The following is a 14,344-nucleotide window of genomic DNA, read 5'->3' on the forward strand; positions in this document are numbered from 1 at the left end:
AGTGTGGCACTCACACCCTTCAGGCACCTGTTGGGACTCAGGCAGGCACACACCGCAGCTCTCCTGTGCCCCCGCCTGCAGCCAGCAGCCCCGCTGACGGCTCGGTCAGTCACAAACGGAGCAGCGTCACCAGCACAGCGAGGAACAATCTCCTGCGCTCTTAGGTCTGCCAAGAGAGTGAATCATCAACATCCTCAACCCGCACGCACATGCACACATGTACACATACAGTATACATACACACGTGTGCACACATACACACACCGAGGAATTAAATGAAGTGATAGATGCATTAGCTAGGAAAGCACCTTCATACACTAGGTATCATCGTTTTGCATCCATCTTTCTGGGTTTCATCTTCGTTACAGATGTCTCGATCCATTTACAGTTGGAAGCAGAAAGAAAAGGACCCCCTTGTGAACAGGGCTATTACAGTGACCGCAATCAAGCTGGAGACAAGCGCAAAATTCCGCAGCGGGAGGCACTGACTGGGGTTCTGTCCCACAGGAAGTAGTAAGACCAAGCACCAGAGCTTTCTCCCCTACGACAATTCAGTCACCCTGCAAGGAGCCCAGGACCCCCTGCTCTCAGCGGGGCAGCTGCCCCCATGTCTGCCACTGACATGCTGCAGGGTACTAAGACTGTGCATGAAAAGAGTCCATGGAAGGCTCCCCAGGAGACACAGCACCCTGAGCCCTGGCTAGCCTCTGGACTGCGTCTCCCGCTGCCAGGGAAGCACTTCAGCAGATCCCAGAGAGCACCCCACGCTGTGGGCTCATGCCTGCTGTTACACCCTAGAACCGGCCGTGCTCACTCATCGCAGCACTACTGCACACTGCCAGGGCAGTGGGGACTGCTGACCTCCCAGCGATGCTCTAAGTCACGTCAACCCCTTTCCCAGTCAGTCAGTTGCTTGGAACTGACAAGTGCCAGCCGGGGGCCTCCTGGGACTACAAGTTCCCATGACACGACAACAGGTGCTCATTAGAGATGGTGCCATGAGCCCGTTCTGCAGCCTGTCTCCTGCGGTCCTGGGAAGGAGCCTGTCACTGCAGTGACCACCAACTTCTCCGACAAGCACTCAAGGGCAAGCAGCTATCACAACTGACCAATAATAAAGCAACAGGACACACCCTAGAGACCACATGCGCCACAGACCTGCGGCTACGGCTGAACTGCAAGGAGGGGGTGCTGTTGAAGGCTGATGTGTCGAAGCCCCGACCTCTAAAGTCCTGTGTTACTCTTTGGAAACCAGAAGTTAAAAACAGAACTTCCTATGGTCCTGGCATAGTAACCTAGTGGCTAAATCGTTTCCTTGCATGTGCCAGGATCCCATATGGACAACAGTTCATATCCCAGCTGCTCCACTTCCTCTCCAGTTCGCTGCCTGTGGCCTGGGAAAGCAGCAGAGGATGGCCCAAAGCCTTAGAACCATGCACGCGCATGGAAGACCCAGAAGAAACTCCTGGATCCTGGCTTCGGATAAGCTCACCTCCGGCCATTGCGGCTACTTGGGGAGTGAACCACCAGATGAAAGATCTTTCTCTCTGGCTCTCCTTCCCTCTGCAAATATAACCTTCCAATAAAAGTAAATAAGGATTTTTAAAAAACAGAACTTCCTGAGCAGTGATTTATGAATGTTGCTCCATACAGGTGTGTCTGTGTAGCCCAAAGTCAGAGAAGAGCTTCCTCTTCCTTTGCAACTACAATACTCTTGGAACATTATTTTATGAAATGCATTGTCTTCCAAGTGGACCTAAAGCTTGTGTGCACGCACAAATACTTCTGTCAGTGAAACACCTAGCAGAAACACAGCAGGTGATGAGAATGGATTTGCTAGTTAGGGAAAGGCCCCAAGACCAAATGAGGAACAACCATTATAAGCAAACAGACATGTCCCTTTCGCCATGTAATGCCGGTGTCACCAGGAACTGTGTGCAGTGCAGCGTGTTAGGCAGCAGCTTGCTGTGCCGACATCCTACAGCTCCCAGCTCTCTGCTTCTCATCCAGTTTCCTACTGATGCAGGAGGGATGGCAGCAAGTGGCAGGAGACCCAAATGGAGTTCCTGCTTCCTGGCTTTTGCCACTGACACCATGTAAGCACAGAAGCAGCCAGTGGAACACCCTACTCCCTATTACTGGCCTAAGAAAAGCAACTGAAGATGGCCCCGAGTGCTTGGGCCCCTGCCAACTCGGGGGAGACCCGGATGAAGCTCCTGGCTCCTGGCTTTCACGTGCAGCCGCTTGGTGAGTAAGCCAGTGGATGGACGACTTCTCCATGTGCCTCTCTCACTTTTTGTAACTCTGACATTAAAATAAATAAGGAAATCTCTTTTACAAGAGTATAAACAGCAGAGCTTACTCTAAGAGGTAGCTGTGAGGGACAGCGGCCATGAGCCAGGGGCCACACAGGGCCTTGAAGGCAGCCCTACACACTCTAGCACCTATGATAAGGACAGTGGAAGCCGCAAAATACGTTAAGCAAAGAACCAACACAATTTTCTTTGTGATTAGAAGCTATTGTTCTGGTGATCCAAGGGGGACAGAGGATTTACTAGGAAGTTCTACAGGGCCCACACGAGACAGGACATTGGAAGGCAGGTGACGGTGGTATGGTCGGGAAGACAGGCTCGAGGCAGAAAGACGATTCAGAAGATTACATCAACATAGTCAGGTGCGGACTGGCGGTGTGGGGTTGGGGGATGGGAGCAGACCGGAGAAACCTGGGCCTCTGCGTCTGGATAGATTCTGTGTATACCAGACACTGACCCGGGAAACGCCAGGAAAACGAGTCTTGATAGTCTCGCCCAGTTGGAAGTACTCATTCCTCAGAGGCCTTCAGAGAAGAAGCCTGAATTAAGGCCATAAATTCCGGAGTCGCAATCATAGAGGAACGAGGGCCAGGGACTGACTTCTTGTCTCTGAGCTCTGCAGACTGAATCTGTGATACTGGAGCTGGTCCCCGTGAACCCTCACGGGCACTGCCAGTACACAGCACATGAGACACTGAAGATCAGAGGACCAGCTGCTTTCCGCTTGGCATCCAGACGAGCGTGCAGGGGACACACAGGCCAGCTGCAGTCGCCATCCTCCAGGAGGCTTCTCTGTCCCCCAGTGGGACATTCCTCTGGCAACTGTTCCTTCCCAGACAGACCCATACGACGGCCCTGGAGGAGCAGGGGACCTCCAGGAGGAGCTCCCTGGTTCTCCCAACCCTTCCCCTCCACCCTCACAGTAGCTGCTTTGCCAGAGTGGCTCCCGGAATCCTCCTAGACACCATGGAGAAGTTCATCTTTTCCTGGAGAGCCATTCTTTGTGGTGCCTTTTCCCTGTTTGTAACTGGCTGATGCAGAGCGACTGAATATGCAGGGATGGCCGACGTCACCCAGGGAGGCCATAGACAGCAAGGCCGAGGTCTGAGGGCTCAGTCTTGTGAAAACCCAGCCTTCCTGCAAGGGACAACGAGCTGACCTTGGAAAGGACACAGAGAAGGCACGGAATACGGTGAACAGAGGCCAGGGGAGTACAAACTAAGGGAGAATGTCACCTCGGTAAATGCCAAATACAGTGGAGAAGATTGCCATAAAGACACAAATGTAAACCACAGGTAAGCGCAATGGGAAAGCCAAAACTTGTTTAAAGGGCCACAGGCTTGAAATGTAAAATCAGAGATATCTAACACACATACCCAAGGAAATGAAATAATACAATAACAATTAAAAAACAATAAAATTCCATCATGTGCTTAGTTAGCAAATAGGAAAGCGTGAATAGTAACTCAAGGCATCAAAGGACTTGGTCCCCCTTGCCGTCTCTGACCACTGAGCCTTCTGAGCCCTGTGCACGCAGCCAACCCCAAGTAACACACGCTACAAGTGTCAAATACAACAGCAAAGACGTTTGCAAACACAAATGGATTGCACATTGAGATGACAGTGCCTGGGATGGGCACCTCTGGTGAAATGTGTCACTGGTAAGGTGACCAGAGTGGGCACTGGGCATGGTGAGTCAGACCCTGCTGGGGATGTCAGAGCGCCCGGGTGGGAGTTCTGATTCCACACACAATTCCAGCCTCCTGCTGAGGCTGACCGTGGGAGGCAGGGACGGATGACCCGAGCAGGCAGGTCCCTGCCACTCGTGGGAGAGCCAAGAGAACTCCCGGGATCCTGACGGCAGCCTGCGGCAACTGCCCACTGCACCACCAGCTCGGATGGACAGCATGGTCACTCACTCGCCTCCTCTCCCTGAAGTCAAATAAATCAATAAATACAAACCTTTAAACGTACAACACAAGTGCAACGGGAAAGCCAAGACCTGCATAAAGGCCACATCCTTGAACAGCGAAAACACAAAGCAGGAGGAAATAGCTACCTGAATTCTTCAGGTTTCAGAAACGCTTTTGTTAAAAAGATCATAAAACGGCATTGGTGTTGTAGCCTAGTAAATAAAGACTGCTACCTGCTGTGCCAGCATCCCATATGGGCACCAGTTCAAGTCCCAGTTGTTCCACTTCCAATCCACTTTCCTGCGAGTGCACCTGGGAAGGCAGCAGCCGACGGCCCAAGCGCTTGGGTCCCGGTACCCCTGTACCCATCTGTGAGACCCAGAAGCAGCTCCAGGTTCCGGGCATTAGATCAGCCCAGCTCCAACTGTTGCAGTCATTTGGGAAGTGAACCTGAGATCTCTCTCTTTCTCTCTCTGTAATTCTGTCTTTCAAATAAATATTGTATTTGAAAAAAAATGGATGTTTTAATTCAGGACTAGAAAAAGGAGTCTTCTTTCCAAACTATAAGTCTGCCTGCCCACTTCTTTCTACCTCGATAATAGCATCAGCTCAGAAAAACGTAAGACTATGGCGTGTTTCACCTGCTGAGCGCATCGCTACAGGCTTATGCTGAGGCACAGCTGCACGGCCTGTCAGCCTGAGAGCTGACAGGGCCACCCTGGGAAACAACCTGAGTGCTTACAAGGAGCAGCACACACCAACTCTGCGACCCAACTGCTGCGGAGACGCGTGCACACATCTAGCAGGGATGCTCTCCAGGTTCTTCATTGAGGCAGCCGCCGTGATAGTCAAAAAGTAGCCAAAGGACAGACACCCAGCATCAGGGGTGCATGACAGCGCAGTCTCATGGCACCCTGCAGCAGTGGGTTGAGGCAAACGTGGCCACTCCCAGCAGCCCAGATTAGCTCTAAGGCTCACCCCAGAGTGCCTAAAGACCACGGCACTGACATGCTGCCGTCTTCACAACTTTCAAAAACAGGACGAGGACAGAGCGATTGCAGCGACCCTCATCAGCACACTCCCCTGCAAGGAAGGAGAGGATCCAGAGGTGGAGTAGCAGGGCTGCATGTCCCCCAAGACAGTGAGACCTGAGTGGGGGCAGCGACCACAGCGACACAGGTCTCAGAGAGGGGCCAGCTTTAAGAAGGAAAGTTGCCCTATGCCCACAGTCCCAGGGGAGGGGGCCCCTGCCTCTGGGGGACAATCTAGCCACTGGGGAGCTTCTGATCCATCAGTTGGAAAGGCTTCTCGAACCAACATGGTGGGAGGGCCCACGTGCCAGAGATACATGAGGAAACAGTGCTCAGACTGGGGCCGATGCCAGGGGCGTCTGCCAGGAGATTCCAAGGGGCCAGGGGCAGTGGGCACTGGAAGTATTCACAGGGGAGGGGACACAGAACACCAAACCCAGCAGGGAGGAGGAGACTTGGGGACATCAAGGGGCGCAGGCCAGGATCAAGTCTGAACTCTACTCAGGACAGCCAGCACCACACTGCAAAGGTGGAGCAGTGATGGGATTCCTGGCACCTGCACGTTAACTGACAAAGAGCAAAAGGAAAACCTGTGAGGGGTCGGCACTGTGGTATAGCGGGTTAGGCCATTGCCTGAGATGCTGGCATTCCACGTGGATGCTAGTTCAGGTCTTAGCTGCTCCACTTCAGATCCAGTTCAATGCTAATGTACCTGGGAAAGCAACAGAACAAGGCCCAAGTGCTTGTGCCTCTGTGCCCATATGAGAAACCCAGAGGCTCCTGGCTCCTGGCTTCAGATCAGCTCCTAAGTCAATCTAATTCAAATAGCTAAGCTACTCCAAGGCGAGCTTCGGGAATCCTGTCAGCACACTGAAACCCTCGAGGAACATCAACCGGTAATTCTAGAACCAAAACCACAAACATCATCACTGTACGAAACAGGCGAAGATCTGAAGGGATCCAGAAAGGAACAGGTCAGAAGCAAATGTCCAGGCTGAAAACCAGGAATGACAAACGGCCACAGAGACACAGACACGGCCCGGGCCACCTGGCACAGCAGGAAGTGTGAAGGCGGTGCAGCTTGAGCACAGAGAAACAGCCAGAGCAAACAGGAAGGCAGCATGAAAGTCCTCCCAAAGTAACAACATCACGGTCACAGGAAATGGCCGTGGCATGATGCCCAGGGACATCATGGCTAAGATCCTTAAAATCAAATGTGAAGTCTTAGAAACAGAAGTTGAAAAGGAGAACCACAGCAAGCTAAGCCTCCACCTGCAGTACAGCATCCCACATGGGTGCAGATTCATGTTCCAGCTGCTCCACTCCAACCCAGCTCCCTGCTTACGGCCTGGGAAAGCAGCAGAGGACGGCCCAAGTGTCGGGTCCCTGTGCCTACCAGGGAGGCCTGCAAGAAGCACCTGGCCTCTTGGCTTTGGACTGGCCCAGCTCTGGCCGTTGAGGCCTTTGGGGAGGGAATCAGTGGATGGAAGATTGTGTGTGTATGCGAAAAGACAGAGGTCCAAAGACAAAATCAGATCTTCAAAACGCGGAAGGACCCACTACGAACACGGATTTGGTAACCATCGAAACAACCATTCATCATCTCAAGGAAGACTTCCAGGAAGTGAGAAAACTTGTCACCAGAACACAGACACGAAAGAAATGCTCGGGAAAATATTCCAGCCAAAGGAAAACTAATTCCAGCAGAAACCTGTAAATGAAATTGGGAAGAAGTGAGTGAGAAAATGAAATTAACGATCAGAGATTCTGTCTCAAAATCAAAGACAGGAATAGTACATGAAACCCTAACATACATCCATATAAAAAATTAAAATGAGAACATGGGTCAGCAAATTAAAAGACAAAGAAAAGTTAAATCCAAAAGCTGCTATCAAATGTAAAGAACTAGTCATCCAAGCAAGACCAATCATAAGAAATAAACAAGAAAGAAGACCTGCATTGCCAAAATCTGAATGAAGGAAGGAGCCGCCGATGCAGATGCTGCAGATGTTGGCAAGGCCAACAGGATCTCGGTATTGACAGGAGGCTAAAGACCCGGAAACTCGGTGGCAATCCTTCACGGGCTCTTTCCAGAGAACAGCAGGAAGGGACTTGGTCCTTTAGAAGGCTTGGTATAGCCTTCACACAAACCTGCTGCAAACACGCTGAGAGGCGCCCATCGCATGCCCGGCTTCCAGTCCCAGCTCCTCTCCCGGCTCCAGCTTCCTGCCAAGGCATACCACTGCAGACAGCACGTGATGCAACAAGCAGCTCGCTCCCTGCCAGCGCATGGAAGGTCTGGACTGCCTTTTTAGCATCCAGCTTTGCGCTGGTCCAATTCTGGCTGCCAAAGGCATCTGAGGAACGAACCAGCACATAGGAACATTTGCTGGCTCACTCTCAATTCCCCTACCTTTCAAATTATATAAATAAACAATTTAAACGATAATTGTAGAATCCTTCTAATATTTACAGTTGTCCCAGTATCATTTTTAATAAGTTGGGTTTTTAGAGGAGAGAGTTATTTTATCTCTTTTAAATATATGGGCGGGCCCAGTGCGATAGCATAGCAGTTAAAGTCCTCGCCTTGAATGTGCCAGGATCCCATATGGATGCTGGTTCTAATCCCAGCAGCCCCAATTCTCATCCAGGTCCCTGCCTGTGGCTTGGGAAAGCAATTGAGGATGGTCCAAACAAAGCCTTGGGTTCCTGTACCCACGTGGGAGACCCAGAAGAAGCTCCTGGCTCCTGGATTTGGATTGGCTCAGCTCCAGCTGTTACGGCCACTTGGGGAGTGAATTAGCAGATGGAAGATCTTCCTCTCTGTTCTCCTCTGAATATCTGACTTTCCAAGAAAAATAAATAGAATCTTTTTTTAAAAGTGACTTTTCAACTGATCAGAAAAAGAAGAAAAGCTGTGTATTGTCTCAACAAATCCAGGAATAAACACACACACACATACATTTGCTTAAATTCAAGCCCCACTGACAATAAAAACTCGCAACAAATCAAGACTTCAGTACGACCAGGAACACCCACCAGCTCTTGAGTCCTTCACACAGCACATGACACACAGCCTCTGCCTACACTGACCAAAGTGGGTCACGTGGTGACCCCACATAACTTCTGAGAGACAGGCAGGGTCGAGGGGCTTCACAAAGCTGGTGGAAGAGCAGGCACATGGCACACCACCCGGGACACCCACAGCTTGCAGTGCAGGGCCCAGGTTTGAGTCCTAACTCCACTCCCAACTCCAGCATCTGCTCCTGTGCCCCCGGGAGGCGGCGGGCGAGGGCTCCAGGTGCTGGGTCCCTGCCACTCGTGTGTAAGACCTGGACTAACTGCCAAGATCCTGCTTTCAGTCTGACCCAGGCCCAGCCATTGCAGGCATGCAGGAAGGACACCAACAGTTGGAAGATTCTCTCTCTCTCTCTCACTCCCGCTCTATAAATAAAAATACTTTAGAACTTGTAGGGAATGGAGATAAATGAAACTTTATTTTGGTGCAGAAATCCATGAAGAATTTCTTCCTGCTGCTAATCTTCCATGAACTACCTCCTACATTTTCGTGTGTGCGCACAGAAGAACAGGGAATCCCTGAACAGTGGCCACGTCCCACAGGAGAGGACGGGACATGTACACAGGCGCATTTCGGAAAGTCCACGGAAAATAAAATCAAAAGATGGATTTATTTTGTACAAATAAAAAAAAGAGGGGATGGCATTTACCTCTGCTCCACATATCCACATGCCACACTGGAGCGCCTGGTTCAGGTCCCGCCTCTGCTCCCACACAGTGGCCACCTTGGCGACAGCAGGTGGTGGCTCTGCTCCCACACAGTGGCCACCTTGGCGACAGCAGGTGGCGGCTCACATGCTTTGGCCCCAAACACACATACAGGGGACCCCAGATCAAGTTTGGGATCCCTGGCTTCAGCCTGGCTCAGCCCTGGCTGTTTCGGGCATTTGGAGAGTAATCAGTGGGTACCAGAAAGCATTTTCTCTCTCTCTTCTGACTTTCAAATAAGATGAAAAAGAGTACAAGGCTTTGACAATGAAAAGCCCATACATACTTTTTTTTTCACATGGTGTATTTTCCATGAAATTTTTCAAAACCTTCTTAGAGCATGACTTCACAGATGGAGTACTTCCGGGTGACAATCCCGGGCCAAAGTCATCAGGAATAAAGACATTGCAAGGTCCCCAAACACCAAAACTGGAGCAGGATGAGCTGAGAGTAATAGCAGCACTGGTCTCAGGTCCCCCTGGGCCGGCTCTGGCTGACACTCACGGTCTAACCCAGGCTTCTCTCTGGTCAGGTCAGCCCGCTGGCTCTGCTCTGGGGCACCTGCCTGTCCGCCCCACTGCCCGGCTTGGACATCCTCCCAGCGCTCTCTGCAGAACCATCTCTCCGTCCCTCTCTGAGACTGCCCGAAGCCCTGATGTTCCCGCACTGTGTGCTGCTCGGAGGACTTGTCCCCCCGAACGCCTAAGTGCAGTGCCAGCTCAGGTTGTCCAATCTCCTAAAATCCAGATCCTTAGTCTCCACCGGCATCTAAGCCCTTCCCTCGACACTATGAATCCGCCTCCATCTTCCCACCAGCCCACCCCTTTGTCGTACCCAGAAAGCAGTACCCAAAGCTCTGTTTTTTCTCTCACTGAGAAGAGACATCCTAAGAAAGGCATGCAAGTCAGACAGGTGCCAGTCTTCACAGGCCGCCAGTCATGAGTCCCCACCTCTTAGCGGGAACTTCTCCCAGGGCTCTGTGCCCCGTGATCTGGAGCCGCTAAAACTGCTGCAGGGCTGGGTCTGTGCCACAAGACCCCATGTTCTACTCCAGCAAGCGTCAGAGTTGAACTTGAGGGACTGCCAAGGGAAGGTTATTCTAACCGCAGATGCAAGGCGAGCTCTCCAAACCAACCTTACGGGTAACAAACCCACAATTTCTGTGGCTAGCATGGCAGCGCAGTGAGGTAAGCGGCCACCTGTGACTCTGGCATCCTGTGTGCTCTGCTTCTGATCCAGTCCCCTGGCACAGCGGCAGCAGATGGCCCAAGTACTTGGGCTGCTACCACCTCCATGGCAGACTCAGACGTTGCTCCGGGCTCCTGGCTTCAGCCCGTACCAACAACCCCAACTGTGGGAGCCACTTGGGAACAAATCAGGAGACAGACAGCACACCTCTGTCTCTGTCTCTCTTTAATTCTGCTATTTCAATAAGTTTTTTCATCTGAAACTTCTGTTTGTGTTTCAACAGCTTCAGAACCCAAAGGAAGGTGAGAAATGTGCCCCCAGAAGTGACTCACCTTTCTGCTGTGTGGAGTTTTTCCCCAGGTGCCCTGATCTAGGCTCCTGCAGATACAACGGTGAGGAAAAAGACACCGCTGCCTCTAAGGTCGCTGCCCGGTGCAGAAGGGGGATGTGCAGCCGGACCACCTGGTGAGAGGAGCCAGAGCCCTGCAGGGTCCCCACGGGAGCTGGGGAGCACGGCTGCCCACCCAGCACCCACTCGCCCTTGTTTTGTCAGTCTCCAGTCCTTGTTGGGAAAATTCTTTGCCTCCAAGCTTAGTCCCAACACCTCAAAGGGCGCTAACACCACTGCATGCAACCTGGCCAGGCCCGGTAAGAACCTCCTCTCTCCCTGGTCACAGACATTGGGTCAAGAATGGCCACCAGAACTAGCCCTCGGATGTCCTCTTGGAGAACCTGGGATTGTGAGACTGAGCTGACAGAGGTGAGAGCTAAGGACAGGGCCTGCCGGGGCAAAAAGCCACTCCAAGGCAGGAACGGAACACAAGAAGGAAGGTGTCCGAGCAGCCTGGTTGCACCTGCAGCCCCCGAGGCTGACTCACGCACTCATTCAATCTCCCAAACTTCACCGGCCGCCCGTTGTGTGCCAAGTGTGTTCACAGTTTGGGAGTGTGGTGGTGAATCGGTCACACGAGATCCCTGCTTCCCTGGAGCTCGCCGCTGAATAGAGAGAGTTACCAGCAAAACAGGCAAGGAGGATGACTGGAGGCCACTGTGAAGGACCACGGAGCAGGTAGGAGAGGTGGGCGTCCAGGGTGGTCAGCAAAGGCCACAGGAAGGTTGCTGTGTTTTCACAGAGACCCTAGAGCAGCGAGGGAGAGGTCTATGGGACAAGGCAGCAGGCAAGAGAGGCAGGTGTGAGGGTTCTGGGAACACCTGGGCAACTGCAGAGGCAGGTGGGCTGAGAGTGAAGGGGGAATGTGGGCCCAGGAGGTCGGGTTTGGCTGGTTCTCTCTGTCTCTCCCTGATGCAATTTGCCCTGGGGTCAGGTGAAGGCAGTGCATGAAGCAGAGGACCCCTGGCCTGATACAGTGTTTCCCAGGCTCACCCTGGCTCTGACAGTGCAGGAAGTAAGGGCAGACCAGGGAGAGCAGTTAAAGAGGTGGAGTTGTGACCATAGCTTGGAGGAAGATAGTCGTGACAGAAGTCCTGAGAAGTGGCCAGAGCCCAAGGAATTCCCCTAGCAGTGCTCAGAGCTGTGTCTCTCCCGTGCACAACTGGGCCCTGAACAGCCACAGCCCCGTTCGCACAGCAGGCCTGCCATAGCCAAACACCACTGTGTCAAACACCAGTAGGGAGAAAGAAATGTTGCCAGCTGATCAGCTGGGATCCAACGCAGTAGGAACAAGAAGTGGTCACGGCCCAAGTGCGCAGGGACCAACGTCGGCATCCACATGCTGAAGCCACCCTTGTCCTGGCCAGGTGGGCATCTGCACCTTTGCCCAGATGAAACCCACGAGCAGAGGCCAGCATGCAGGTGCTCACGGGACCGCATCATTCCTCTGTCACCACACTCCTTCAGCTCAAGCCCGTACACCTGTGTGGCCACTGGGCCCTGAGTCAGGGTGGGCACTCCAGGGCCACCTCACGTGCCTTCCAGCTGTCTGTGTGCCTGCCGAGGGCCGGCTCCCCGTGCCACAAAAGCAGTAAGGTTTTCTCCTCATCTGCCTCCCTCCAAACCTCCTTCTCCCTGGGCATCCCCGGCCACATCTGCAAGACTCGGGTCTCAAGAGAATGTGCTCTGACCGCCCCCCAAGACTGCCCCCCTCGGGGTTAGGAACCCTCCCTCTGCCCCATGTCCCTGGTGTCCTGGAACAGGAGCAGGCGCTGGGATGAGTGAGCAGCTGGGTGGGCAGCACACAGCATGCTTTTCCTACACAGGGGAGCAGGTGAGCAGAAGGCCGGCCAAAGCCACCAGGTAAATGTTTCACTGGGCTGCAGTGCCCTCACCGGGTGTTTCCATGAGCGTTGCAATGGGCAGTTAACCCCAACCCCAGCCACGTACGGAATGAGGTGCCACAGGCACAGACACCTAAGGCTGGCGACCCCCAGAGTGCCCAGCGGTGCCAATACACAGTCACAAGTGTGCTTTCCTGCGAGAAAGGACAAACCACTCTTCCTCCCAGGCTGCTGCGTTTCCTCTGCTCATAAAAGGATAACAAAAGAGGGAAGAGAAAAACCAGCTCAGCTCAAAGCAGACTCATGATTGTGACCCAGGCCAGAACCGTGCTCACCCGCGGCCCAACGCTGGACGCACACCTCTCCCGTGGCCCCACGCGGGGACGCACAAGAGCCTCAAAGCCTGGCTCTCCTGTCCGGGCACCAGGGCCACCCCAGTGAGCTCTCCCTGCCAGCCCCTCCCCACCCAAAGGGCTACTGGAGTGGCGCGTCCTGTTGGGAGGGGCTGCACTGGCCAGAGACCACTCCACACCCTCTTCAATCACTCCACAGGGGGTCGTCCTGACAGTCGTCCGGGTGGCATCTCAGCCTTGGGGGGCTCTGCGCACAAGCCTGGGTGCCCTCCCTACCGCACGGGCAGTGACCTGCACAGCATGCAAGGCCGCTCTGCCTGCCTGCTGGCTTGCTGGCACCAAAGTGGGTCCCCTTCTTCAAGTGTAAAATGGGGACGACAGAAGTACACACACACCACCACCACCATCACCAAAGCCCCCACCCCGAGTCTGCGAGGACCGCGCCTGAGGCGGAGCACGGCTTGGGGCACAGAGGCTCTGCTGGGGGCAGCGCAGAGGGCGGCTGTCCAGCGGACAACACGTGTACAGCCCTGGGCTGCCTGGGTCTCACAGTGGTTAAGCCACAGGCCACCCTACAGGTAGGAGGGGGGCGGGGCGGGAGAGGTCAAGGACGGCGTCCTGGATGCGCAGCGGTGACCACCGAGCTCCGCTCGTCCAGATCCAGGCACATCCTGGGGACAACAGGGACTCCCACCGCGCGAGCCCGTGAAAGGCCGGCCAGCCTCCTTCACCTCGGCGCGTCCTCATGACTTCGCCAACTTTGCCCAGGCGGGTCCCGGGACGGCGAGGAGCGCCCGGGCGCACCCCGCCCGTGCACTGAGCCGAACGTGCCCGGGGCCCCACGCGCGTCCTCGGCGCACCCCGCCCACCCCTGGCCTTGCGGGCCCACTCCCGCTTGGCCCCAGCCCCGGGGGTCCGCCGGCCCGGGCCACCCCCGGGACTCCCGCCCCGAGACGCCCGAGGGGCCGGAGAGCAGCCCCGCGCCGCGTGCCGGGAGCGGCGGGCGCCCACCGCCCTCTTACCTTCCTCATTCTCGTCAAACACCGGGGGCCTGTGGGAGTGGTTCCCGCCCATATTCCGCCGCCGCCGCCGCTACATGCCCGGCCGCGGGCTGCGGGCTCGGGCCGCGCCGGGAGCGCCGAGCTTCGCCACGCAGGGCGGGACCGCGCCGCCGCGCCCCCTCGTCGCCGCAGCCGCCCGGGGCCTCTCGGGGCCGGGGCCGCCGTTCCGCACTCCCCGCTGGCCGCAGCCGGCTGAGGCGGGAGGCGCGCGGGCGAGGCGGGGAAGGAGCGAGCGAACCGGCGCGGACTGCGCGGAGGGGGCGCGGGCGGGCGCGCGCAGCCCCGAGGGGCGGCCTGGAGAAGGGGGCGCGGCGCTCGGCCCTTGGGGCTCAGCCTCCGGCGCCCGAGCCGAGCGCGGGACCGGTCCGGGCGTCGGTCGGCCAGGACGGTCTCTCTGGTTAGGAAGCGACTCTGGGGCGCCCACGGCATGCGGGGCCCGGCCGAGTGCGGCTCAGGCGCCACCCC

The 14,344-nt window shown here is 55.1% G+C and overlaps 1 protein-coding gene across 2 annotated transcripts in view; it reads right to left on the bottom strand.

Moving 5' to 3' along the window:
* STK32B (serine/threonine kinase 32B) overlaps nt 1-13,936 on the bottom strand; it is a 206,013-nt gene extending 192,077 nt beyond the window's left edge. Inside the window, exon 1 of one of the 2 annotated variants that reach the window (XM_040966057.1) lies at nt 13,841-13,936. In XM_040966057.1, coding sequence (XP_040821991.1) covers nt 13,841-13,892 — 52 coding nt within the window. In that variant the 5' untranslated portion in view covers nt 13,893-13,936. The remainder of the gene's footprint in view (nt 1-13,840) is intronic. The other variant, XM_040966058.1, reaches the window with a different exon arrangement.
* Nucleotides 13,937-14,344: the final 408 nt, after the last annotated feature.

This window comes from Ochotona curzoniae, unplaced genomic scaffold (assembly GCF_017591425.1).
Source record: "Ochotona curzoniae isolate NIBS_2020 unplaced genomic scaffold, NIBS_Ocur_1.0 scaffold_4505, whole genome shotgun sequence".
Taxonomy (NCBI): domain Eukaryota; kingdom Metazoa; phylum Chordata; class Mammalia; order Lagomorpha; family Ochotonidae; genus Ochotona; species Ochotona curzoniae.